The sequence below is a fragment of the Aedes albopictus genome, chromosome 1 (assembly GCF_035046485.1).
Source record: "Aedes albopictus strain Foshan chromosome 1, AalbF5, whole genome shotgun sequence".
Taxonomy (NCBI): Eukaryota; Metazoa; Arthropoda; class Insecta; order Diptera; family Culicidae; genus Aedes; species Aedes albopictus.
In genome coordinates, this window is record NC_085136.1 from 9,441,833 (window position 1) to 9,468,931 (window position 27,099).

At 42.5% G+C, this 27,099-nt stretch overlaps 2 protein-coding genes across 4 annotated transcripts in view; one reads left to right on the top strand and one right to left on the bottom strand.

Annotated features, from left to right (window-relative positions):
- Positions 1-1,885: 1,885 nt before the first annotated feature.
- LOC109424954 (glyoxalase domain-containing protein 4) lies at positions 1,886-3,228 on the top strand. 2 transcript variants are annotated; one of them, XM_029854651.2, is made up of 4 exons: positions 1,886-2,025; positions 2,087-2,219; positions 2,349-2,398; positions 2,453-3,228. In XM_029854651.2, exons 1-4 carry the CDS (start codon positions 1,928-1,930, stop codon positions 3,168-3,170), a joined length of 999 nt encoding a protein of 332 aa, XP_029710511.2. In that variant the 5' UTR covers positions 1,886-1,927; the 3' UTR covers positions 3,171-3,228. The 2 variants fall into 2 exon arrangements, with proteins under 2 accessions (XP_029710511.2, XP_019555692.3); XM_019700147.3 differs by having other exon boundaries at positions 1,905-2,219.
- The window catches only part of LOC109424953 (alpha-(1,3)-fucosyltransferase C), a 44,919-nt gene continuing 21,016 nt past the window's right edge, over positions 3,197-27,099 (bottom strand). Inside the window, exons 1-2 of one of the 2 annotated variants that reach the window (XM_019700146.3) lie at positions 20,437-21,609; positions 3,197-3,675 (exon numbers count right to left, since the gene is read on the bottom strand). In XM_019700146.3, the coding sequence (XP_019555691.3) occupies positions 3,234-3,675; positions 20,437-21,200 (1,206 nt within the window). In that variant the 5' untranslated portion in view covers positions 21,201-21,609 and the 3' untranslated portion in view covers positions 3,197-3,233. Of the gene's footprint in view, positions 3,676-20,436; positions 21,610-27,099 lie in introns of those variants that run through there. The other variant, XM_062843432.1, reaches the window with a different exon arrangement.

Here is a 27,099-nt window from a genome sequence, read left to right on the forward strand (position 1 = left end):
AATATAAAAGTGACCAGAACCTGTGCATGTGACACACCAAATCGCGGCTTCTTCAATAACCTAATTAACTGTTTGTCAGCAAAAAGTCTCAGACGCATATTTTGAGAACCGGTAGTGTTGAAGAACAGGTAACGAGTGCCCCGCCAGAAATGGTAAAATATAGAAGTAAACCAAATTCATGCATGAGGCCATTAAGTACGTCACGATCCTAGGGGAGAGGGAGTAGTTAAGTGTGACAAGCAATGTATTAAGTATAGGAGAAACACGTACGAGAGGGGCAGAGGGGAGCTAAGGACATTCATACCCAACAAACATTTTTGCTGTACAAGAGTGGAACAAACCACTCTTATGCAAACTTTGGCTTAAGAAACTATTGTTCAGCTAGTAATGTTACTTGGGTAATGTCAGCGTGACATACTTAATGGATGCTCCCCATGGAACATATCAATTCGCGGCTCATAAGCCAGCCTGATAACCAGTTGACAAGAAAATAACCACAGACAATATTTGGAACAACAAGTAGTGTCATGGAATCGGTTCCAGGTATCCGCCGGAAATGATCCAACGTGGAATTGAACCAAACCCATGCATGCGGTACATCAAATAGTGGAATTATGAAAGTGAACAAAACCAATGTTAGCGATAAATCAAATATTTACTTTTTTAAAAGCCTGGTAAACTTTGGGTAAGATTAAATGTGAAGAAATGGTCAAAGTCTTCATATATGCTTGAGAATAAAATTGTGACCAAAGCAATCTCATCAAATCACACAATTTCAAATTCCTGTGGTGTTAATATAAATTAGGATGGATCAATGTGTTATGGGAAAATTATAATTTGATCGCATCAAACTGAATAAAGTTTTTCCAATCTCCTTTTGCGTCTAAAATTACTGTGCACAATTTGGTCCATAAGGAGGTCAAATTTTACATGAATCGTATTAAGCGTATAAGTGTTCTCAGGATCGGCTAATGTCGACGTAAAGATCATGAGTACATATTCGGCGAGAAAGGCACTATCACCACTAGGTGGATTAATCCGGGTTTTTATTGTAAAAGTGCCCTTTACCATTCGCCGAATGGAATATAACAATAGGGGTGATGGTGAGTGTGCTGTGCAATTATTCATATTTTTTTGATATTTTTATCAAGGTAGATCACCTCCCTCCCTCATTAGCGTTACGTAATATTTGAATGAACCCAAACGTCTATTAAAATGGCTTATTATTACCACTTTTCCATTCGGTTCAGCCCATTGTGCAGATCAACTGTGACATATCCATTTTCAAGGGGTCTTTCAACGGTCCATCAGGCATTGTCTTTTGGATGAGAATTTTAGTTATTAAAGCTTAAATAATCTAGATTATTAAAATTTCGAATGATTTTATTGTCTTTTATAGTCTTTTATTGTCTTTTATAGTCTATTTTACGAAACGACAACAGTGATGATATTGATGTTAACACTCACGGGCTTGGGCGCAACCTCCTGTCAAATTTTCATTCATGAAATGAGCGATCAGCTGATCCGAAACGTCTCGTAAAATGGCTCAGCTAGCGGGAAATTTCCTTGTCAACGTCACGTCCTTGTCCTTGTGCGTCACGAAAAATAAGACTGAGTGTGTTTAACAAATAGAGTTAATAAACTATAGAGGACGAATGTCGCTGCTGTTCCCTTTGTTCTCGTTTGCAAACATCCCGGGTATCTATCTGTCAAACTGCATACTTTTTCGTTTTGACACTTATATCCCTCCCTATCTTCGCCAGCAAGAGATGTTGCGGCGGCGACGCCAGCGACATTCTCCCTCTATAGTTTATTACCTCTATTGTTTAACACGTTTAACATCACTGCGTGGACCCCTCGAGATTTGTTTTGATTTTCCGACCGGCAGCCAGTCAGTGGTTGCATTTTTGTGCATTGATACCGGTGCATGTCAGTTTCTCTTGCATCGGTACCGTTATCTTGTGGCGACGTCGCTCTCAGTACTGAATCGTCTGTCTGTACGTCGATAACAGATAAGTGTGTTATGTTAGTTATTTGACTAGCGTCTCAAGTGGGTCGTTCTCGTAGCTCTATCTTGCTTTATCAGTAGAATTTCCGGAACGGCATCTTCACTGTATCTGGGGACCAAGATGATTTCCGCCCGAGCCCTTCACTACGTCTTCAAAATCGGAAATCGGGCTAAAAATGCCCACTTTTTCCGAGACATTCTCGGCATGCAGGTGAGAATTTTACAGCCTATAAGCGAATGACTAATCGTTTCGTTTGATTTCAAGGTCATAACACCTGTTGGAATCATAACTAGAGAAGCAGAACACAGTGATTAGCAGTTTTTTTTCTCTACACTTCAGGTGCTTCGTCATGAGGAATTCACCCAGGGCTGTGACGCTGCTTGTAATGGGTAAATGAGAAATGTTCTTGATTCATAATCGAAATTAAAAATGTTTCATTCTAGTCCGTACGATAACCGTTGGAGCAAAACCATGATCGGCTACGGTCCGGAATCGACCCACTTTGTCATCGAGTTGACTTACAACTACGGTGTAAAGGAGTACAGTCTGGGAAACGATTTTGGGGGTATCACCGTCAAATCGTCGGATGTGGTCGATCGAGCCACCAAGAACAATTATCCCATGGTCAAGGAGAACGATCACTTCCTGCTGGTGTCCCCGGATGGTTACAAGTTCTTTGTGATCAACGAGAAGCATGATCCGGCCGAGGACCCGGTGAAGAAGGTTACGCTGAATGTGACCGATCTGGAGCGATCGGTCAAGTACTGGCACGGAACACTGGAAATGAAGCAACTTGCGAAAAGTGACAAGTGCGCGCAGTTGACCTACAAAGGGAACGGATTTGTTCTGGAATTGAATAAGATTGACGATCCTCTGGATCGCGCCAAAGCTTATGGTCGGATTGCCTTTGCCGTTCCATTTGATCTTCAGCCGAAGATCGATGAAGTGATCAAGGCCAGCAATGGGACCATTTTGACGCCGTTGATTTCGTTGGACACTCCAGGCAAGGCCACGGTCCGTGTCATTATTTTGGCTGATCCGGATGGACACGAGATTTGCTTCGTGGACGATGAAGGTTTCACCCAGTTGTCCCAAGTGGACCCGGAGAGCAACGGTCAGCTGGATAAGTATATTAAAAAGGACCCATTCCAGGAGCAATGAGTTACTTAATTTCTTAAAGAATCTGATGATATTAAAAGTATTTTATTATTCATATAAATCTCTTTAGAATTTTATTCTAGCTTGTGCTTGGCAAGCCTCATCGAACCACCACTCCTCAATATCCTTGTAATACTGCACCCTCTCTCGCGTTCCAACGTCGTGCAACTTCTGGCACAGATCACAAAACGGTTGACTCCCCGTGATCCGGTAATGCTCCTTCCACCAGAAATATTTCGCGTACTCCCTCGGATTCTGGGACAGATAACTTAGATATTCGACCAGATCCTCAACAGTGTTGAATTGTTGCGCATCGATGTACGAGTTTGGTGGTAGGAACAGAGAGTAGTCTGCTCCCCCGAAAACGACCGGTACGATCCAGCTGGCATCCATCACGGTGTACACTTTCTCGGTGACGTAATCGCGGCAGAGTGAGTTTTCGAACGCAAAGTAGAACCGATAGTCGGTGGTGAGCATCTCGGTGCACCGGGGCGATCCTCGGGGGCATCTGGAAGAATAAAATTCAAAAAATATAAAATACTTGAAGTTGAACAGTTTCTAAAAGATCTAAATGGAAGCTTTTTGATGATTACAAAGTAAATTTAAATACTTATGACATAATAAGGGGAAAGAGAAACCTAATTTATTTACCTAGCAATGCCTTTATCGTGCTTTCAAAGTAACTTTTGGATTACCGTCAGTGTACCAGTAGCCACTCACTATTGTAAAAAATGAGTTCACATGCATAAATGTATTTGCATGACCTTGACTACAAAGGACTCAAATTGCACGAAATTCCGAACCTAAAGTAGCAGTTAGGAATCTGCAACTGCTCTAGTTTTGAGAGAAGAGTCGCCCTTTGCTGCAATCTATTGTACAAATCCTCTGGAATCACAGCATCCGAGTCCGTTTCTTTAGCCGCTACCCACGATCCCACGGGTTGATGCCGCATCAAGAAGAGGCAACAGATGATTCCCACGCCACGGAGAGACAGAGAAAGACAACATTTAACTAACCTTAGGTAATAAAAGTTCTAGAATGTGAGAATTAATCATTCAGTTTAGTTGTGGAGCTCGAATAAACGATTACTTGTAAGTTTTATTTTTTTGAAAAGAGCATAGGTATTCTTGCGAAAGTGAGACGATTTTTTTTTTAAAGAAATTGACTACCTTTAGGCTTTTAATATGGGTCATTCTGTAACTTACTTACCTTACCTTACTTACCGGTCAGGCTAAGGCCGGGGTGGCCTCTGCTGTACATAGTAGCCGCCTCCATTCCACTCGGTCCATGGCTGTTCGTCTCCAGTTCCGGACTCTGCGTAGGGTCCGCAGATCGTCCTCCACTTGGTCGACCCACCTAGCTCGCTGCGCTCCACGTCTTCTTGTACCGGTCGGATGACTCTCGAGAACCATTTTAATCGGGTTGCTATCCGACATCCTGATGACGTGACCCGCCCACCGTAGCCTCCCGATTTTCGCGGTATGGACGATGGTTGGTTCTCTTAGCAGCTGATGCAGCTCGTGGTTCATTCGCCTTCTCCAAGTCCCGTCTTCCATCTGCACTCCGCCGTAGATGGTACGCAACACCTTCCGTTCGAAAACTCCAAGGGCGCGTTGGTCCTCTGCACGTAGGGTCCATGTTTCGTGCCCATAGAGGACGACCGGTCTAATCAGCGTTTTGTAGATGGTTAACTTCGTGTTACGGCGAACTTTGTTCGATCGTAGAGTTCTGCGGAGGCCAAAGTAAGCACGATTTCCTGCCACAATGCGCCTTTGAATTTCTCTGCTGGTGTCGTTGTCGGCGGTCACCAGTGAGCCCAAGTACACGAATTCTTCAACCGCCTCGATTTCATCACCGTCGATATGAATTCGGGGTGGCGGGCGCGGTGATTCCTCCCTGGAGCCCTTTGCCATCATGTACTTTGTCTTCGACACATTAATGACTAATCCGATTCGCCTGGCTTCACTCTTTAGTCGGATGTACGTTTCCGCCATCGTCTCAAATTTACGAGCAATAATATCAATATCATCGGCGAAACCAAGCAGCTGAACGGACTTCGTGAAAATCGTCCCACTCGTGTTTATCCCCGCTCTCCTTATTACACCCTCTAAAGCAATGTTGAACAGCAAGCACGAAAGACCATCACCTTGCCGTAACGCTCTGCGAGATTCGAAGGGACTCGAGAGTGTCCCTGATACTCGAACTACGCACATCACTCGATCCATCGTCGCCTTGATCAACCGTATCAGTTTATCCGGGAATCCGTATTCGTGCATAATCTGCCATAGCTGTTCTCGATCGATTGTATCATACGCCGATTTGAAATCGATGAACAAGTGATGTGTGGGCACGTTGTATTCGCGGCATTTCTGCAACACCTGGCGGATGGCGAACATCTGGTCCGTTGTAGCGCGTTCACCCGTGAATCCAGCCTGATATTGCCCCACGAACTCTCTTGCAATCGGTGATAGACGGCGGCATAAAATTTGGGAGAGTATCTTGTAGGCAGCGCTCAGTAGTGTGATCGCGCGGTAGTTTCCGCAATCCAACTTGTCGCCCTTTTTGTAGATGGGACACACGATACCTTCCATCCATTCCTCCGGTAATACTTCCTCCTCCCAAATCTTGGTAATGACCCAGTGTAGTGCTCTCACCAGTGCTTCTCCACCGTATTTTAGAAGCTCGCTTGGTAGTTGATCTGCTCCAGCGGCTTTGTTGTTTTTCAACCGGCCAACCTCCTCCTCAATCTCTTGAAGGTCAGGGGCCGGAAGTCTTTCGTCCTGTGCACATACTCCAAGATCTGTTACCACGCCACCTTCGGTACTTGCAACGTCGCCATTGAGGTGCTCATCGTAATGCTCTCGACCACCTCACGCTCGCTCGTGAGAATATTCCCGTGATTATCTCGGCACATGTCGGCTTGTGGCACAAAGCCTCTGCGCGAGCGGTTCAGCTTCTCGTAGAACTTTCGTGTGTCCTTAGCGCGGTACAGCTCTTCCATCGCTTCGCGATCTCGTTCTTCCTGCTGGCGCTTCTTCATCCGGAAGACTGAGTTCTGCCTGTTCCGCGCCTGTTTGTAACGTGCCTCATTCGCTCTCGTACGGTGTTGCAGCATTCTCGCCCATGCTGCATTCTTCTCGTTTTTCAACTGTTCACATTCGCCGTCGTACCAGTCGTTTCTGTGATTCGGAGTCGCGAAGCCTAGTGCTGTAGCCGAGGTACTACCTATGGCGGATCGGATGTCCCTCCAGCCATCTTCAAGTGTAGCTGCGCCAAGCTGCTCTTCCGTTGGTAGGGCCACTGCTAACTGCTGCGCGTAGTCTTGATCCACTTCTACGTTACGAAGTTGCTCGATGTTGAGCCGCGGCGTTCGACTTCGACGTGTGGTGATAACTGTCGAACGTTTTGAGCGCATGCATACAGCGACTAAGTAGTGATCCGAATCTATATTCGCACTGCGGTATGTGCGGACGTTGGTTATATCCGAGAAGAATTTACCGTCGATTAGAACGTGGTCGATTTGGTTTTCTGTTTGGTGGTCGGGTGATCTCCAGGTGGCTTTGTGGATATCTTTGCGGGGAAAGAAGGTGCTTCGGACTACCATACCACGGGAGGCTGCAAAGTTTACGCATCGCTGACCGTTATCATTCGATACGGCGTGCAGGCTGTTTCGCCCGATTACCGGTCTGTACATTTCCTCCCTTCCTACCTGCGCGTTCATGTCGCCGACAACGATTTTCACGTCACGCGGCGAGCAACCATCGTATGTTTGCTCTAACTGCGCGTAGAACGCTTCTTTCTCGTCATCGGGTCTCCCTTCGTATGGGCAGTGGACGTTGATGATGCTGTAGTTGAAGAAACGGCCCTTAACTCTCAACATGCACATCCTTGCGTTGATCGGCTGCCACCCGATCACACGTTGTCGCATCTTGCCCAACACTATAAATCCTGTTCCCAGTTCATTGGTGGTGCCACAGCTTTGGTAGAAGGTAGCCGCTCGATGCCCGCTTTTCCACACTTTCTGTCCAGTCCAACAAAGTTCCTGCAACGCCACGATGTCGAAGTTGCGGGGATGTAGTTCGTCGTAGATTATCCTGTCACATCCGCCAAAAAGTATGGTGGCCATTGATTGATAAAGAGGCAGAAGCTTGTGTTAAACGCTGTAAGCAATGTACGCTGGTGTCGATGAACCGGACGAAATAAAGCAGCCAGTTAATAGTAGATGTAGATTTGATGATTTTCACCCTATTACGCTTGAAGAACTTAGAAAAAAATGCTTTTCGCTGAAAAAAAAACGACTGGTATTGATAATGTTACCGCTAAAATCATACAAGATTGCTTTCATGTCATTGGATACAACTTGCTGGACTTGGTAAATCAATCATTGCAAACTGGGCACGTGCCACAGGTTTGGAAGGAATCTTTAGTGATTCCTATTCAAAAAGTTGCTGGGACGATTAAAGCCGAAGAGTTTCGTCCCATCAACATGTTGCACACACTAGAAAAAATTTTAGAACTTGTAGTCAAAGGCCAGCTATTGAATTATTTGAACATTAACAACTTACTAATACCAGAGCAATCGGGTTATCGGGAAGGTCATTCCTGTGAAACCGCATTGAACTTGGTGTTAGCTAAATGGAAAGAAAACATAGAGCGTAAAGATACTATATTTGCTGTATTTTTGGATCTTAAACGCGCTTTTGAAACAATTTCTAGGCCCTTATTGTTAAAAACAATCAAGCGCTTTGGATTTTCGGGTACTGCATATAAATGGTTTGAAAGCTATTTGTGTGGAAGAACCCAAAGGACTGCTTTTAATGACTCTGTGTCTAGCCCTGTGGAATGTAACTTTGGTGTACCGCAGGGAAGTGTATTAGGGCCCATTTTGTTCATAATGTATATTAATGACATGCGACGGGTTTTACGATTTTGTGATATTAACCTGTTTGCGGATGATACCTAGGGTTACCAGACGTACTCTTTTAAGAGTACATGTACTCTTTTTCAGCAAAAAACTAGACGTACTATTCTTGTTTGTAAAATAGCTCCAATTGTACTCTTTTTTACAAACATATATTTTCTTGATGAAATATTTCTGTAAAACGATCTCTTCTAACGAAAAAAAATCATAAGACACATTCTACCGTGAAATTACAACAATTACAAATATTATTGCATATTCGGATTCCTTGTAAAATTTCCAATAAGTTTAATGTGTTGAACAGTTAGTTTTCATCGGGGAAGTATGTTAAAAATGAGTAGCGTGACGTTACAATATGCAAAAATGTTTGAAGGTGAAAAATCTGACCAAAAAGGCGTCAAAACGTTGTAACGTCACGGTAGAATGTGTCATAAGTCCATCGGTAAAATGCAATTTATTGTACTTTGGCACCCCTCGTTTCACAACTCGTTTTAAATGAAAATATGATTAAAAACGTCTTACTTAATAAACGAAAGAGAGAGTGAACAAGGAGGGTGTCTGTTTTTCAAGTGCCTTTTGAAATGTTTAGCCAGCAATCAGCTCTAAGGCAGGCAATTTTTAAAAACAAACCGCTTAGTCCGCACTGTAATTTATACACAAAATTTGTATTGAAATAAGTCTATTAACAAATCAATTTATTAAGGGTAGTGTTTTCTCCCCTGAGAAATGACCCACCTTTAAGTGTCATTGATTACAGATAGTCTGTAAACCATACCCAGGTAGCCAATAAGCACTTTATTCAGCATTACTTCTGCACTATATGCGCCTTTACAGCTGGCCATTTCATGCTACTCAGCCGTATATGCGCCTTAAATGCTACTTAAATGCAGGTTTTGACCCAATATACGGCTGCTTAAATGCTAGACCTTCAGGAACTTCATAAACTACTGTCAAAATAGTAACGCCTTGAATGTAACGCATCATACAAAACAAACAAAAATAGAAATTTCACCCCTCTCACTTCCCTCCACCACACACTCTGTTTTTTTGCCATCCTGCTCTTTGTTGCATATATTTTTGGTGTTTGTGTTTATTTAGCCTTTTTTTCTGATTTCTACTCTGAATGAAATTTGATCTCAAGACCCGTCGATTGCGAAGGAGCTGTTGCGCGTTACAGGATAAGCTAAACATGAAACTGTGAAGTGCGCTAATTTTTTGTTCTATTTAAGGTTTGTTGTGATTGAGTACATTTCCTCCCAAATTGAATAATTTTGCTTTTGGCGAAGTTGAACTGGAACGCCAGCGACAGATAGAGGAAACGTATACAATCGTATGCTTCCCGATGTTTTGTTTAATTTGGCATGAGTTTAATTATGCTAGAGCAACTTACCAGACATAAATAATACTGCCGTCGATTATAGTCTACATAAACGTGACAATAAGACAGAAAAATGAAAAAAAAAAACGAATTGAGTTTTTCAGCAACATCAGCAGCAACATATCAGATTCCTAGCAGTTTTGAGGCAATAAAATAGCATTCGGGATGCTTAAAACCCAAGAAATATTGTGCATTTGAAATGCTACATAACAGCTAATGGTTGTTGGATAGCTTTTTGTATGCTAATTAAAGACGTCTTAGCTGTTGAACTGCTATGCTAGGACAGTAAGCTCAATAAATGCAAATATAAAACTGATGTACTGCTTATTCAAATTCTTATTGGTTACCTGGGTAGATTTCCTAGTATCGAAGAACTTCAAAAGTACACGATTGCTAATGTTCAGTAGGAAACTAAAGGTTTTTGAATCACATACCAAATTTTTAAAACAATTCTTGTGATGACACAATAAGGAACTTTTAATTGTAAACAATAACCACTTGAGAAAAATTAATATCACCTTGGATTACCGTACTCTTTTGTACTCTATTATCAGAATTCTTAAATGTACTCTTTTCATGTATGACAAATATGGTAACCCTAATGATACCGTGTTATTCATTGCAGCTAAAAATATAGATGAAGCCGTACAACATTTGAATGAAGATTTGCATTCTCTAAGTAGATGGTTGAAGTACAAACAATTAAAATTGAACATCAGTAAAACAAAATTTATGATAATTTCGCGGAGTCGTAGTAATGTAAATGTCTCTCTAAGTATTGATGGGGAGAACCTTGAACGCGTTAGAGAAATTAAATATCTTGGCGTGATTATTGATGATAGCTTAAAATTTGACTCTCATATTGACAATGTTATCAAGAAAATGGAATTCTTTGCAGATTAAAACACGATTTAACTATTAGTAGTAAAATACAGTTGTACAAATCGACCATCTCACCTCACTTGGACTTCTGCCCTTCAATTTAATTTTTGGCTAATGAAACACAAATATCGAGGTTACAGCGTTTGCAAAATAAAATAATGCGTTTGATTTTAATACCCCGGACAGACATGTGATACGAGTGTGATTCTTGTACAACGGTACGCAGTGTCAAGAAAATTCTGACAAGACTGACTTGAACTGAGAGAATTTTCAGTATGGCACTCATTTCAAGCGCAATTGTACAGTGATTCTTGTATCACATGTGTGTCATAAGTATAAGATGCAACAGATTCACTTCCTCCGCTTTTTTGTTGGACGCGTTACAATGGTTATCGGTGAAGCAAAGAATAATATATTTAACGATGGTGTTCATTTTTAAAGTAATAAATGGTTTGCTACCTCGATATTTGTCTGATCGAATTGAAAGAGGAAGTGACATTCATAGATATAACACTAGCAACGCGGAACAGATAAGAACACCCAATTTTTTACATGGTGCTTCACAAAACTCATTGTATTATAAAGGCATAAATGTTTTCAATTCGATGCCTGACTACATCACGGGTGCAGCGACAATATCACAATTCAAGAGACTATGTATTTCACACGTGAAAGCTGTTTTTTAAACAACTTGTTAATCATTGTTTTTATCAATTTAATAATTTTGTATCTTGACGTGGCTCTCGTGAGCTGATTATTTGTATGACTGATTGTAGTTTATTTTTATTCATTTATTAGGGCACTGGTCTAGGGGCAAGACACTGTGCAAACGAGAGTAACTCTGAGAAAATCTGAGTAACTCTTTTCACCAATGATCGATGAAATTTGTTGAAAAACACCCCTAAAACTGCAAGAGAAGCGAGATATCGGGCAACATTGTTTTGATTTTGCAATAAATCAGGCAACACTTATGTAAAAACGGGAGCAATCCAGTGAAATTCTGAGCAACTCTGTGACGGAAAATGTACTCTCCAGCACAGTGTCTTGCCCCAAGGCACTGGTAGACTATTATGTTCGCCCTGATGATGATGATGGATTTCATATTTGTTGACGTAGTTTTAGTATTATGCCTCTCAAGAAAAATCAGAATATGGCGATTATCTGCCTCTGGCTTCTGATATAAGCGCGACAGTCACTAATCATAACAGCGTCACCAGATTTAAAAGTATATAATTCCATTATATGGGATTTGACAGCAAGAACACTCATTCCACTGAGCCACTCTTGCCGTTCGTCACAAATACATCCAAAAACATCTGTCACTTCGCGAAACCCACGTAGACCTGTGCGCCGACTATATTTTGCTCGGCGGCGGCGTGAGAGCCATTTTTGGCCGGCGGCGGCGGCGTCATCGGCGTCACGCCGGTAGCAGCTTTCGGCGGCGGCGGCGGCGGCGTGAATCGGCGTGACCATAATTTGACCATATTTTCAAATTCAATTTTCGAATACAATATTGATTTTGCTATAGTTCTTTGTTTTTTTTTCTTCTCAGAACCTTAAGAAGCTATCAAACTTGATAATAAGGTCAAACTATTTTCACTAAGGTATCTCCGAATAATTTCAGGGAGGAATCTCATAAGGAATCCTAGGAGGAACCTGAATGAAACTCCTGAAGAAATCCATGCAGAAAATTCTGAACTTATCTCTGCCGGAACTTGTGTAGAATAAACTTCTGCAGGAATCTCTGGCGGTTCAAGGATATCTTTTAGAGATCCCTGCAGAAAATTTTGAAGAAATCCCTGATTGAAGCTTTCGAGGAATTTCAGAAGGAAATCCAGAACGAATCTTCGAAAGCAATTCCAGGAGGATTCCCCAAAGTAATTCAAGCAGGAATCCTAAAGGAATTACTGCAGAACTAACCAAAGGAATTCCAGGAGAAATCCCCGACGGAATCCCAGCGGGAATTTCTAAAGAAATTCGAGAAGGAATCCCCATAGGATTTCTGACAGGAAACAACGAAAAATATAGAGAAGGAATCTCTGAAAGAATTCTAGGAGAAATCCATGAGAGAATACTAGTAGGAATTTCCGAAAGAATTCCATGAGGATTCCTTGAAGGAATTCCAGGAGAAATCCTATAAGGTATTCAAGCAGGAAACTCCGAGGAAATTCTAGGAAGAATCCCCGGAGGAATTCTAAGAGGAATCCCCGAAATTACTCTAGAAGGATTCCCCGAAAGATTTCCAAGATAAATTTCCGGAATAATTCTAGGAATCACCGAAGGAATTCCAGGAAGAAACCCTGCAATTCTATGAGGTCTCCCGAAGGAATTCCAGGAGGAATCTCCAAAGAAATATGAAGAAAAATCACCAAAGGAATTTAATGAGGAAATCCCAAAGGAATTCCAGGAGTAATCCCCGACAAAATGTCAGGAGGAATCCCCGAATGAATTTTAAAAGAAATCCTCGAAGGAAGTCTGGAAAAAATTCCAGAGGGCACCTCTGAAGGAATTCCGGGAGGAATCTCTGAAGAAATTAAAAAAGGAACCCTCGAAGGAACTCAAGAAAGTTTCTTCGAATACCAGGAGAATTTTCCGAAGAAATCCTAGGAGAAATCATCGAAGAAATTTAAGAAGGAATTCCAGGAGGAAGCCTGGAGTAATTCCATGTTGAATTTTTGAAAGAATTTCAGGAAGAATCTCCGAAGGAAATCCAAGAGGAATCACCAAAGAAATTTCAGAAGGAATCCACGACGGAATATCAAGAGGAATCCCCGAAAAAATCCCAGGAGGATTTAATGAAGGAAGTCCAGGAGGAATCCCCGAAGAAATTCCAGATTTTTTTACGGAATTCGTGGAAATCCTCAATGTATTTCTAGGAGGAACCATCGAAAAGTATCCAGAAGGAATCCTCGTAGGGATTCCATGAGAAACCCTTGAAATAATTCTTGGAAGAGTTCCCGCAGGAATTCCAAGAGGAAAGCCCGAAAGAACTCCAGGAAAAATCTCCGGAGAAATTCGAATAGATATTCTCGTAGAAATTTCAGGAGGAATCCCCGATGGAGTATCAGAAGGAATCCCCGAAGAAATTTCAAGAGGAATCCTCGAAGGAAGTTCAAGAGGGATGCCGGAAAGGATTCCAGGAGAAATCTCCGAAGGAACTCTAGAAGAAATCCCCGAAGGAATTTAAGGAGGAATCTTCGAATAAATTCCAGAAGGAATTTCTAAATAAATTCCCGAGGAGCAGGACAAATCCCTGCACGAAGTCCAGCAGGAATACCAAGGAATTCCAGAGATATTCCCGAAGAAATATCAGGAGAAATCCTTGCAGGAATCCCAGGGGGAACCCCTGAAAGAATTCTGGGAGGAATCTCCGAAGGATTTCCAAGCGGAATACTCGAAGGATTTTCAAGAGGAATCCTCATAAGAAGTCCAGGAAAAATCTCCGAAGGAATTCCGGGAGAAATTCCTGAAGGAACTTGAAGAGAAATCCCCGAACGAATTCCAGGAAAAATCCCCGGAGCAACTCTAGGCGAAATCACTCAAGCAATTCCAGAAGGAATTCCATGAAGCAAATAGAGGAGGAATCTCCGAAGGAATTCTAAGAGAAATCATATTATTCCAGATATTCCAGGAGGAAACCCCGAAGAAATTTCAGGAGAAATCCACGTTACAATATCAGGAGAAAGCCTCGAAACAATTTCAGAAGGAAACCATGAAGGATGTTCAGGAGGAATACTCGAAGGAATTCCAGTAGACATTGCAGAATGAATGTATCCCCGAAGGAAGAGAAATCACCAAAGAAATTCGACGGAATATTAGAAGGAATCCCGAAAAAATTTCAGGAGGAATCCTCGAACGAAGTCTAAGAGGAAACCTCGAAAGAAAATCTAGGAAAAATCTCCGGAGGAATTCCAAGAGCGATCCCTGAAAGAATTCCAGAAAAGGCAAGAAGGAATTCTCGAAGGAAGTCCAGAAGAACCCTTGAAGGAAGTCTAGTATGAATTACCGAAGAAATTACAGAAGAAATTCCTGCAGGGATTCCAGGGGACTGCTCGAAGGAATACCGGTAGGAATATCCAAAGGATTTCCAGGCGGAGTCCTCAGCGAATCTTTTCGGGTAGGGGGAAGGATTTGCAGGTGGTATCTAAAGAACTTCTGTAAGAATTCCAGAAGGAAATCCTTGAGGAATTCTTGTAGACACTCCATGAAAGATCCCTCGAGAGTATCCTGGAGATATGCGTGATTATAATCCTAAGAGAATTATTGTATGAATTCCTACAAGATTCCCTGAAGGAACTTCTGTAAGAATTCCTGAATGAGCTTCTAGAGAAATCTCTGATAACACTCCTGAAGGCATCAGTGGGTATCTACAATCTAAAAGAACCCGAGGAGCGATCCCTGGAAGAACTTCTGGAGGAATTCCTAAAGGAACTTCTCGAGCAATCCCCTAAGGATATCCTAAAGGAATCTTGGAAGGAACTCTTATATTGGAATCCCTGAATAAACTTCTGGGACAATTCCTGAATTCTCCTGGAGGTATCCTTGGATCTTCGTATAAGATTCTCTGAAGGTTTGCTGAAGGAACGTCTTTAGGAATCCCTGAAGAAATTAAGGAGGAATCTCAGAAGAAACATCTGCAAGAATCCCTGAAACTCCTGGAGGAATCTCTTATGAACTCCTGGAAAGAACACCTGTAACAATTTCCAATGGTACTTCAGAAGGAATCCCTGCAGAAACTCCAAGACTAATTTCTAAAGGCCTCCTGCAGGAGTTCCTCACGGGATTCTTGATAAATTTCCAGATGGCATTTATAAATCCTCCTGAAAAAATCTTTAAAGGGACTTCTGGAAGGATACCTGAACGATCTCCCGTTGAAATAGTCTAGGCCCAGGGAACTTCTGAAGGAATTCCGAATGAACAGATGGAGGCATCCCAGAATCCTCCTGGAGATTTCAGGGGGATCTCTGAGCGAACTCCTGGAGAGATCACCGAAGAAACTTCTGGAGCAATCCTTGAAAGAATCTCTGAAAATTTTTCTTGATGCATCCCGAGGTAATTGGGTTGTTGCGTTGCGTTGCGTTGCGTTGCGTTGTAACGGAGTAATTCGTAGATTGCATACTGAAAGTTGTCATGTTAAAACTTTAATACTCCTATTCTAATTGCTTATGGAATGCAATTTAGGAAGAAACAGCTATCCAATCAGAGGTTGAAGTAAAAAAGACATGAAAACTTACATTGCCGGCCACGCCCATCTTCTCCGTTACGAGGAAAGGAAAGGATGTGATGATATGACACCTACTTTATGAAAGGCCAGCGACTCACCGGCGCCCCCATAGGTGTCAAGGAGTTGGATTTTTGGAATGGGTTGATTGGGGATTCACCATAAGCGAGTGATGCGGCAAGATTCAGATTGTGTAAGTGTATTTGAGTTGATCATGTAGATGTGTTGATGTGAGTGTAAGTGATTTTTAACACCAACGTTGGGAGTGACGTAGCTAAGAAATTGTGTCACTCCATGGGCCTTTTTGCTTCCGGGTTGGGGCACAGGCATTTGGACCATGTGTCCTGGCTAACAAGCCTAGGCTTAAGCGCCATTGATCGCTCTCTGAAACGATAAGAAACACGTTATGTGGATTGGAAGGGATAATAGGGAAGGGATGATATCTATTTATCGAGATGCCAGCGACTCACCGACGCTCTCGTAAATAGAAAGGAGAAGGGATTTTGGTACGGGAAAGGTCGGGTATGATTAAGTTATGGGACTGGATTGTTATGAAATTAATTTAGTGTAGTTATTTTGAAATATACACAAAGAAGAACAACAAAACAAGGCGTTCAATTGGGACGGGCTCACCAAGATAAGTCTCCTGCAACTACTTGACTTGAAAAGTATCAGCCGAACAATATCCTACGAAAATTAGAATGCTAAATAATTTAAAAGGAAAATGAGCGGAATGAAAGTCATTAACGTTTTAATCGATGTTGATTTTCCTCCAGACACAAGACACCGCAAAATCGATTTTTGTGTATGAAAAATCACGGTTTTCAACTCCACGGATAATACATTCAAGAAGAAAAGCATGAAACGAGCTTACCAAATTAGGAGAAAATGACGATTATTCTTTGTTACGCTTATCCAACAGCAAATGTTCCCATTGGCTTGTTCTTCCGACGCAAATTCTTGGAGTTGACTACAGCAGATAGATTGCGGAAAAGTATCCGGTATGGTTGTCCAATGAACCACTTCCACCGATCTTCTTCCACACAAAATGCTGCTTCTTTCCACCGCAACGCGCTCACCGTGAACGCACCCGATTCGATACACTTGCGCTGGATCGTGCGCTGGGCCACTTCCGACACATTGAAGGGCCACACTTTGATTTTCACTCGCGGAAGTTTTGTCCCGGTGGCGTAGTGCTTAACAGATAACAAGAGGAATCGCGGTGGAAAATTTTCACGAAGACACGAAAAAAGCGTGACATGTAAACTAAAACACATCCACTCGCGGCAACGCCTACTCTTTCTTCACATCCCGAGGTAATTGGGTTGTTTAGTTAAAAATATATTCCTATTTTCTATAGCCCAATCGAAAGAACTCATTTTTTGAGTATAACGTGATGTGATTGCATTCCAATACTTTCGTTTTGATGGTAAAATTAACAAAACAGCTTCATTTTTTGTGGATAGAATGACAGTTCAGTCGATAAAATGACAGTTCAACCCGAACAAAAACTGTTCACCATACAAATTTTAAATGCATTTTAAAAATAGTTCCTGGACTGGATTTTGAACAGAAATTTTGGATTTCGACTAATTTTTGGGTGGAGATTCCGATTATGAAACAATTGGCTTCTTTAGTGGTGTTGAGATAATTCCATATTCTGAATCTGCATGCCAAACTGAGCCGAAATCCAAATTTTCATCAATTTTGGTGCCCGGGAACCTATTTAAAAATCAATTTGAAATTTGTATGGGAGCAATTTGTCGATTCACCCCTCGTCGCATTTTGTACTGAGCGGAGCTGTCAAGCAGTTGCCCAGCTGTCAAAAGGTGATTTCAAAAAATCTCTTTGAAATTGATTTTGGATACCAAAATAGAGTTCTAAAAATCTGAAAAAAATCATAGCGGCTCAGAAAAAGGTGCTCTTTTGTTTAAAAATAAAAAATCAATACATTTTTTTAAATTTAAAAACCCAATTCGGATACCCCTAAAAGACCCAATTCCAAGAGAAATCCTCGAAGGAATTTAAGGAGGGATTCTTGAACAAATTCCATAAATTTCTGATGGATCTTCTGGAGGAATCTCTGAGGACACTCCTGGATTAGTTCCTAAAGAAACTCCTGAATTAGTTCCTAAAGAAACTCCTGTAGGAATTCCTGAAGGAACTTCTGAAGGAATTCACGAAGGAACTTTGAGACTAATTTCTGAAGGACCTCCTATGAGCATCCCTGAAGGATCTCTGATGTATCTCTAGGAGGCATCCCTGAGTTCTCCTGAAAGAATTTTTGAGAGATCTTCTGGAGAAAAAATCATCCTGGAGGCATACCTAAAGAATTGTCTTAAGGAATCCCAGGTGGATCTCCTGGGGTCATCAATGAATCATTCTGGAAAAATCTCTAAGGAAACTTCTGGAGATATGTGAATGTGTATTCTAATGTCGTTTTTGTTTTTGCGGCGGTGCTACACCGCTTCGTACTACACTTTTCGCTGAATAAACGAACATTTCCGGTGCAGTTGCATTGGTGTGCGTGTATAAACACCAACATATTGACAACTTTGCCAACGCTGATTGGTGGACACGGTGTGCACCAGCTACACTCCCGATTTTTTGAGGGCTACACTATCGTGCGCGGTGCAGAAAAAGTGCTACACCGATGTAGCACGATAATCAAAAACGAGCATTTTCGGTGCAAAAGTGCTACACCGGTGTAGCACCACCGCAAAAACGAAAACGACATAAGAGTTGAGAAATCATTTATTGTAATCAAACTCTTATGATAGCGATCGTGAATTTTTTTTATCTTTTTTATCATTGATCACCGGCGCGAAAAATGAAAATCGGCGGCGTGACAAACAGCGGCGTATGGCGCGCCGCCGACACCTGGGTCGGCGTCGGCGTGGGACAAAAAGTGTCGGCGGCGGCGGCGTGGCGCGGCGGCGCACAGGTCTAAACCCACGTGCTTTTGTTTTTGGCGGGAACACTTTTTCTTTTGTTTTGCCTTGCGACTGTCATGCGGCGGTATGCCTTGCGAGCGTACGACCGCCGCAGGACTCTAATAAAAGATAAGCGCGACAATAACTGAACTTTTTTTGAGAAGTCTACAAAAGTTTGAGTCTCACGCGCGGTGACAGGTATAAATGACATTTTTGTATTTATTTATCAAATGGAATATTTATACTGTTGAAGGATTCTGTAGATTAGTAGTGAGTTGTCTAGTTGAATGTCGGGAATTTCTTGAAGATGAGAATATTGCCGACTGTTTTGACATCGCGCGAACGTTATCAATCCTCGCAATATTTTTGATTTTCTGATCTTTCATGATCACTAGTAATGCTTGCAAAGATCTGTAGTTGAGAGCAGCAGTATTTTGAAATTTATGTTTTTGCTGTATAGTATGACAAATTCGAATGTTGTTTATATCTGTAGAAATAATCAGTCCGTATTTAGTTTGCAAAATCTGATTACATTGATCATAATTAATAATTATCTTAAAGATATTTCGTCTAGCTCAAACCTTTGTAGGGGTATGTGGCGGGACCTCTCTCTCTCTCTTCTTGGCGTAACGTCCTCACTGGGACAAAGCCTGCTTCTCAGCTTAGTGTTCTATGAGCACTTCCACAGTTATTAACTGAGAGCTTCCTCTGCCAATGACCATTTTGCATGTGTATATCGTGTGGCAGGCACGAAGATACTCTATGCCCAAGGAAGTCAAGGAAATTTCCTTTACGAAAAGATCCTGGACCGACCGGGAATCGAACCCGTCACCCTCAACATGGTCATGCTGAATACCCGTGCGTTTACCGCCTCGGCTATATGGGCTATATCGGCTATATGTGGCGGGACCATCATCATCATCATCACCGATTCGAATCGAGTTATTCACCGCAACACGGCCCATTTGAAATCACTGATGAAGTTTGCACCATCGCACGGACCGGACAAAAATGTAAGAGAAGATGAAGGAGACACTCCAGCACAGGTTTGTATTAGGCGGTCCACAGATCCATCAGCAGGAATGGAGCCAGTGGACCAAAATATCAATGAGGAACCACTGAATCCACCCATTCAACAAGAGTTGGTTGATCGTCCAATGCGGTCGCATCGCAAACCGAAATACTTGACGGATTACGAATATTAATTGGGAATTTTGATCTGGGAGGGATGTCGGGTCGAGCCTCACTCCGACCCTGTAATTTGGATGAAGAGAATGACAGTATAGTTGGCAACCGGGCGTACGGGAGAAAAGACGAGCAAGAACGGAAGGGGATAGACGACGCGTGTGTGAGGTCTGGTCGTAGACAAGAAGCGGAGAAATAAATTCGGTAATTTCGAAGTACAAACGCGTGTGATTAATGCATCCGAATTCTACAGGTCGTTTTACCCCGGTGGCGCGTATTAAACCGATTCCCCCTACCCCTGTATGATAGTAAACGGGGGATTTTATGTAGTAAAAACCTGTCACCATCAACCGACACGATGCTTTCCACTATCTATCCTGCAATTTTACTTGGCGCCAAAAGTCCGTCCTTCCGTAATTTAATTTCTGTCAGCTACTATGTCAACACCGCATGTCACCCCCCACCCCATCACCCATCAACAACATTGTGGAAAGTGCAACCGAACGAATTGATCTTTATCGTGTTTGATGCAGACCGCTGTTTTACTACCAATCATGAACACGGAATACATAGTCCGAAGCTCAATGGCGCGTGGAAAAGTGTCTGTCCATCATTAGTTAAATTGGAGCTCTGCGGGTGATGAATGAATAATGAATGATAGGATAGTATGCTTCGGAATCACAGTTTCGGTTTAATCGATTTACTTTGATGAATTGGAACAAGCAGTGTTGTCTTTTTGGGGTACTTACTCCAGGGTTCCACATTTTCCGTAGATGTCCACCGACATCAGCTTCTGAATCTCCCGGACCAAGTCGTCCCGCTTGGAAAAGGTTCCACAGTGGGACACGAACTGAACTCCCATCTTGGTCTTTTCCAGGACGATTTCCAGAACTGTTTCGTTGTAGTACTCTTCGAAGCCCCTTCGCCATTGGGGTCGCTCGCTAGGACCCACCACGACTTCAGTTTCCGCATCGACGAAGTTGTTGTAGTTCCACACGACGTCCGAGTCCAGCCGATAGGTCATGGTCCAGTTGAAGAAGTCGTGATCGCCGCCTAGCAGATGCTTTGTATGAGCTGGAGATTCCATGTTGGCGGCGACGTAGATTTGACGCGGCGAGCGAAGCTTGGGTACTTTTTCGAACAGCGAGTACGCCCAAGGTTCGGCAATGTGGAACACAAGCGCGTCGTAGTCCGTTATGGTGGACAGCAGCTCCCGGTTGTTAGTCAGGACACAATCCGTTACTGGGCATTGTAGCGATCGGAAGTAATCCGGCCCAACGGTTTCCGCGGAGAGTTTCCAGTTCTTAACGTCGAAGAAGTTCGTGTACAACAAGATGTACTTGGACCGGTCTTCTAAACGGCGATCGCGGATGTGATCTTCCAAGATCTTGTAGTAGCTGATCGAAGGCTTAAGGCACTGGGTATGAATCAAAAAGCTGGCGGTCACCAGCAAACAGAACACAACGAACAGCAGGCACAACATCAAGCGATTTCGTTTCATTTTTCTAATCATGGTAGGCTGTGTGGCGACACGCGTATCGACTGATAAACGCAAGGCACACTTTGACGATATCTGGTGTAGTTTAAGTCACCGATAAGGAGACACTTGTCCGCGTCACATCGATGCTAACTAGATTGCACATCTCACACTTGATCCACCACTTTTCGCAACGTCTATTAAGACGCGAGGGAAACGTGATCGACCGGAATCCTTATTGCACATCCCAAAAAGATTTAAACTGCACGTTAACTTAGTTGCGTAATCACTAACTCTGTGTCAGTCTGATTTCCACATGGCGGCACCAGCTGGAGAAGGTGATAAATCCGATGATTCACTCTTGTTTTTCCAGCGTTACGATGACGGAGGGTGTGTGCTTCTAGTACCTACTACTGATGCTAGAAGAAACCAAAGCCGTACTGAACGGCAGGCGCATAAATCGCCATCGACGACGACGGCACGGCGGCATTTCCTTCTATCCAGCTCAATCGCTGCGGTTGTTCGAGGTGTCGATAGTAATGTCCATTTGCTAGACGCTAGTATGTATGTAGAATGTAGATGTTGAGGGGGAGCTGGGCGCGACAATGAAACCAATCATTTTAACATGCAGGTCGCCGAGGATGCGGGATTGAGAGAGGTTTTACTCCAGATTCGTTGAGTACCGAAGAGGGAGCGGATATGTGATATGTATGGTAATGAAGGATGATGTCAAATTCTCCAGGACCGCTTTGATCGTCTTGTATGATAGAGATGGCATGCACATCAGAGCGCAAGGTGAGAAAAGAGAAAAATACCACGTATGTGGCAACCCTAGTCCCACCTAATGCATCTGACAGGAGCCAACATCTATCGTGCATCCACAATGGAATCCATTGTGGATACACAAATGTTTACATACTGATGTTGGATTCTTAAAAATGGCGGCCTGGCACCCTGGTGAAAAATACACATTACAAGCAGCCATCAGGAAGAGTAAGGGTGCGTTTCTAGAATTATCTTCTACCTAGTTCAACTCGGAATCGTTATTGTCGCATCGCGCATGACGGTGTGCGCAGGAAAGCAAGATAAAGTACAATAATTCAACTGGGACTGTTATGGTCTTCTTGTTTTCTTTCCCCGCATTAAAACTATGCTGCTGTGTTGAAATATTGACCTCGCAGCACCAAATCGGAGTTCGCCAGTTGGACCAGCGATGCGAAGTTTTCAGCGAACTTTCTGTCATTTCTCATCCGACCCGACATGCATCCCTGATGTTTTCGTTTTCAGTCCGACTTGGTGTCGACAGTCAAGACTTTATCCTACCTGGGGGTCTGTCAGTGCGAGCGCGCCAAATTTTGCGTGAGTGAGCATGTGGTGTTGGTGGTTAAGGTGAAATCGTACGCTAGCCGCTGTCCGCTGTTAATAGGACAAATAATTTCGGTATTTATTTTTTGCTTTTTTTGCGAAAACTCAAACTGGAAAGTGTTTATTACCCGTTGCAAGAAAATAGAGAACGAGAAAGGTGCAAAATCGCTAATAGACCTCCACTGGTATGTTTAAGGGCAACATAACAGTGCATTTTATTATTCTGTTCTTGCTCACTTGTAATAAACTTAAAATACGAAGATCAGGCGTGCTGGTTTTGTTTACGAAGAGATTTGTGCGCTCGAAATCGTGAGAAGGTGTCAAAGTCGACCATTGTGGCGGCCATTTTGGGATCCTAACAAGTCTGTCCTTAATCGTTATAGTGTCTTAAGTGCGCGAATTGGCCAAGGAATACTGCGCTGAAAACACCAAAATGATTTTCTTACAGGCGGAGATGTATGGGCGCTTGCGCGTACAAATTTTCGCGCAACGCATAATATTTACTGAAAACAATAAGCGCACAGGTACAATAAGTTAGCAAGTCCGGAATTTTGTGTGAAATTGGTTTTTGTTTTCACAACGGAAAAATGTTTCTGAGTACCATGGGGAGTCCGTCTCATCTCACCTTAAGTTCGCTAGTAATGCAGTGAAATTTGAGCGATGCTCATTCTTCGGTTTTCTTCCAAATCCACAATATCCACCGATGAATCGAATTCATCGCTGTCCGAGTATTTTGACACTAGAGCGGGGCCGTTTCCAATCAGAATTGAACGATTTTGATTGGGAATGGCCCCGCTCTAGTGTCAAAATTCCCGGACTGCGATGAATTTGGTTCATCGGTGGATAAGTCCATGTTGGCTACGAAAACATTGCATTGGTGGGATAGGGATGCCATAAGCCAATCCAAATGTCTATGTGGTAGTGATTTGTGTTCAAATTCCCGGTGTTAAGAATTTGTAAGAACTTTGTAAACATCTTTTGTTCTCCCGTATATGGATACGCTTGCCATAAGTTTCCTGAGATAAAATCTGGAGAACTCAGTGTCCTTGAATTCAACACACATCACACACCGCATGTGCTATACTATTCTGTACTGCTGAGAGCCTACAGCCAAGCGCAGAGTCCCACGCAGAATTAGAAATGAACGAAGCTCACGCCAAGAAATGTTGGAGCTCTGCGGCGTCTCGCGCCACAGATGTGGCCTTTTACACACTCTCACTCTCACGCAATGTTTTCACCGCTGAGTGGTGTGTGTTTGCTGCCGGGCCTTATTCGTAGCAAAACGCAGCAACAGCGCACATTCCATTGAAGATCTGTTCGCAGAGCTGTGTATCAGTGCATCTATGCCATCTCTGCATGTATCTAACGGATGATGCAATTATGATCAGTTCAATCAGTGTTTTGATTTACCAAATCTGTTCCATCAGAAGCTGAATGCTTCGTTTATACAAATCAGGTCAAACATTTCAATAGGTCCTATCTGCATTTGAGAGGCTCTCTCTGTTCACTTTCTCTTTCAATTATTGCAATGTAATGGTACAATTTTCAACAACTTTTGCAGTACAAATGAAAAGACGATTGTTTTAACCATCGTTCAATGCAAGGAGACAATCATAATACATACAAATAAACAGTTGAGATATTAACGACAAAGAGGGAAACCAAAGAGAGTATCTCTTCTGCAGATAGGACCTTTAGACATGTTTGGCCTGAAATGCTTAGAGGTGCTACTATTCGACTTTTTCTTTTGTTCTTTTCTTGGCGATGGGTCCACACAAACTGCCCACCCAACACGAAGTCGCATATGATGTAGTATAGGATGCTAAAGTGGGGGCCATATGCGTACATGCTTCCATTTAACTTAGGCTGACCAGATAGTAACAAGATAATATTTCAAAAGTTCAAAGATATACAACTCTTCTAACTGTAATGGCATAAAGCAGAGGAACTTTTTAACGTTTATAAATTGTTATGAAAATGTTGTTAGTTTATTTTGTATACTATAGGGGTGATACACAAATTATGTCACGCAAAAATCGACCTTTTTCAACCCCCCCTCCCCTCTATGTCACACTTTTTGTATGGGACCTCAATATTTTTTGTAAGGGTCGTCACGCTTAGCAAAACCCCCCCTCCCCCCTAAAAGCGTGACGTAATTTGTGTACGGCCCCATACTGTGGTTTGTACATCTGTCCCTGAACTTAAATGTGCATTTCTAGCGTTCCAGTCATTTTGGCCAGCAATCCAGTACAAAACATGCAAGCCGTCCCAGTCCCTTAAGGCCGCACGGGACGACGTGTAATTTTTCCTATCTTCCTTCTCTTTCTAACAATTTGCCTCACGATTTTGAAGATGCAAATATCAATTTCCACTGCACTGACGTAGCTGAAACTTTAGTCGATTGTGCACCGCGAGTGAGCAAATGAACGATCAAATTTCTAGCCAATAATATGCAGTAGAAGTTGAGATTTGCATCTTATTAACAACAGAGCAATGGCGGACGATTCAACCACCGTCCCGTCCGGCCTTAACACGGACAACAAACGATCGACGGTCTTGTGTTGTTGCCCGATTCAGGATGCCCCCTTAGGATAACAAATTCCTAGACAAAACTCAAGCAATGTAAGCAAATAACGCTGCGAACTAAAGGCAATCCACCAGAAGAAATACGATTACAGGATTGACTGATGGTCCAAGAACAATAATGAAACCTCGTCATCCTGGGATTGGACTTCGTCATCTATTAGATAACTGGGCACTATTCAAGTGTTGATATGCCATTTTATTCTTGTGTGTGTGTGTGTGTGTGTGTGTGTGTGTGTGTGTGTGTGTGTGTGTGTGTGTGTGTGTGTGTGTGTGTGTGTGTGTGTGTGTGTGTGTGTGTGTGTGTGTGTGTGTGTGTGTGTGTGTGTGTGTGTGTGTGTGTGTGTGTGTGTGTGTGTGTGTGTGTGTGTGTGTGTGTGTGTGTGTGTGTGTGTGTGTGTGTGTGTGTGTGTGTGTGTGTGTGTACTCCATCTAACACCCACTGTCCGGCAGTGATATTATGGAAGAAAGCAGCCTGCAACACCGTTATGTCGTTGCAAATTGCTTTAGTCCGGGAGTTAGACAGTGATAGCTCTATTGCAGATCCGGTGACCCATTTCAGAATGGTTGGAGAGACACTCCATTCAGAAGTCACTTTCACTTGCAATAAGCCCCGCATGCGTGCACTACCGTTATCAAATGGATAATGATAATACAAACACACTTCCTGTTTTAAAGAAAATGTCTTCAAAACTGGCGCGTATTTAGTGAGTCATAGTAGCATCAATAATAATCAGAACAATCTCACCAAATATGATATGGGCTGCCGGTTCAGCTTCTTCCGATTCTCCTCGCTGCACCTTAACGCGCGCATAATTAGTCATCATTTGACCACATATTCACTGCACACATTTTTTCAACTTTACATTCACAATATTAAAGCAAATCACATAACATAAACATCGCACTGTTCAAAATAACATAACCGCATAAAGAACAACAACAGGATGTACCGATTTTTTTTTCATTTTTTGCCAATGTTTCTACTCAATTTGCATCGAAATTATGCAACATAACACACCACACTTCACTTCGCGTTTCATGATGACGATATTATTGCAGACTACATCCCAAATTGGACTATCACACTTTTTTTGGTACGCCTAAAAAGTGTGATAAAAGTGCACATTTGCCTCGGATCGTCTCGACGTCTTCGGTGCATTTATTCCTCCATTTACAAGGAATAAGTGCACCGAAGACCTCAACTCGATCCGACGTGTCCTTGCGCTGCAATCACACTTTGAAGGTGTGTGCACACTATTGTGTCAGTCCAATTTGGGGTGCAGTCAGCAATATATACTGCAACACACGTTTGCGTTTTTGACAAAGAACTGTCGCCCACCATCTGGAGCACAGACACGCATGCACCGAAACTTCCACCCAACGACACGAAAATCAACTGCGTTTATCGCACACACTGTTCTGCTTCTGCGCAGTAGCGGTGCTGGAAGAGAAAACGCAAGAGCACACACACGCGAGCTAAGTTGAAAAAAAAAAGAACACAACACGCCGTGCGTCCTCTTCAATGGATGCCGACAAAGTTTCAAAAAAAAGCAATTAGGTATTTCACTCTGTTTAGAGCCACAGATATTCGAAAACACCATGTTTGCAGTCATCGCGACTTTGTCTATTCGTTAAAACACCACTTGGATATAAAACTGTTTTTTTTTACTCGAAAAACACGGTTTATTCTACCAGTACATTACAACTGCGACCGACCGAACCGCAAATTTCTCCAAATCCCTCTTGATATGCCATTTTATTCTTGGTACCTAAATTCCCAAACGTGGGGCTCGATACGGAAAATAAAATGAGAATTTGTAGGGTTCCAATATCTTTTCGGTTACAACTTAAGAATGATAATAACCTTTTAAGACAATTTAATTATTTTTGAAAGCATTACCAAGATTAGGAATTAGTCAAGTGGTCAGAAAGCATCACCGCATATTTTTTGCAACTCCGCACTATAATATCTATTTTTATACTT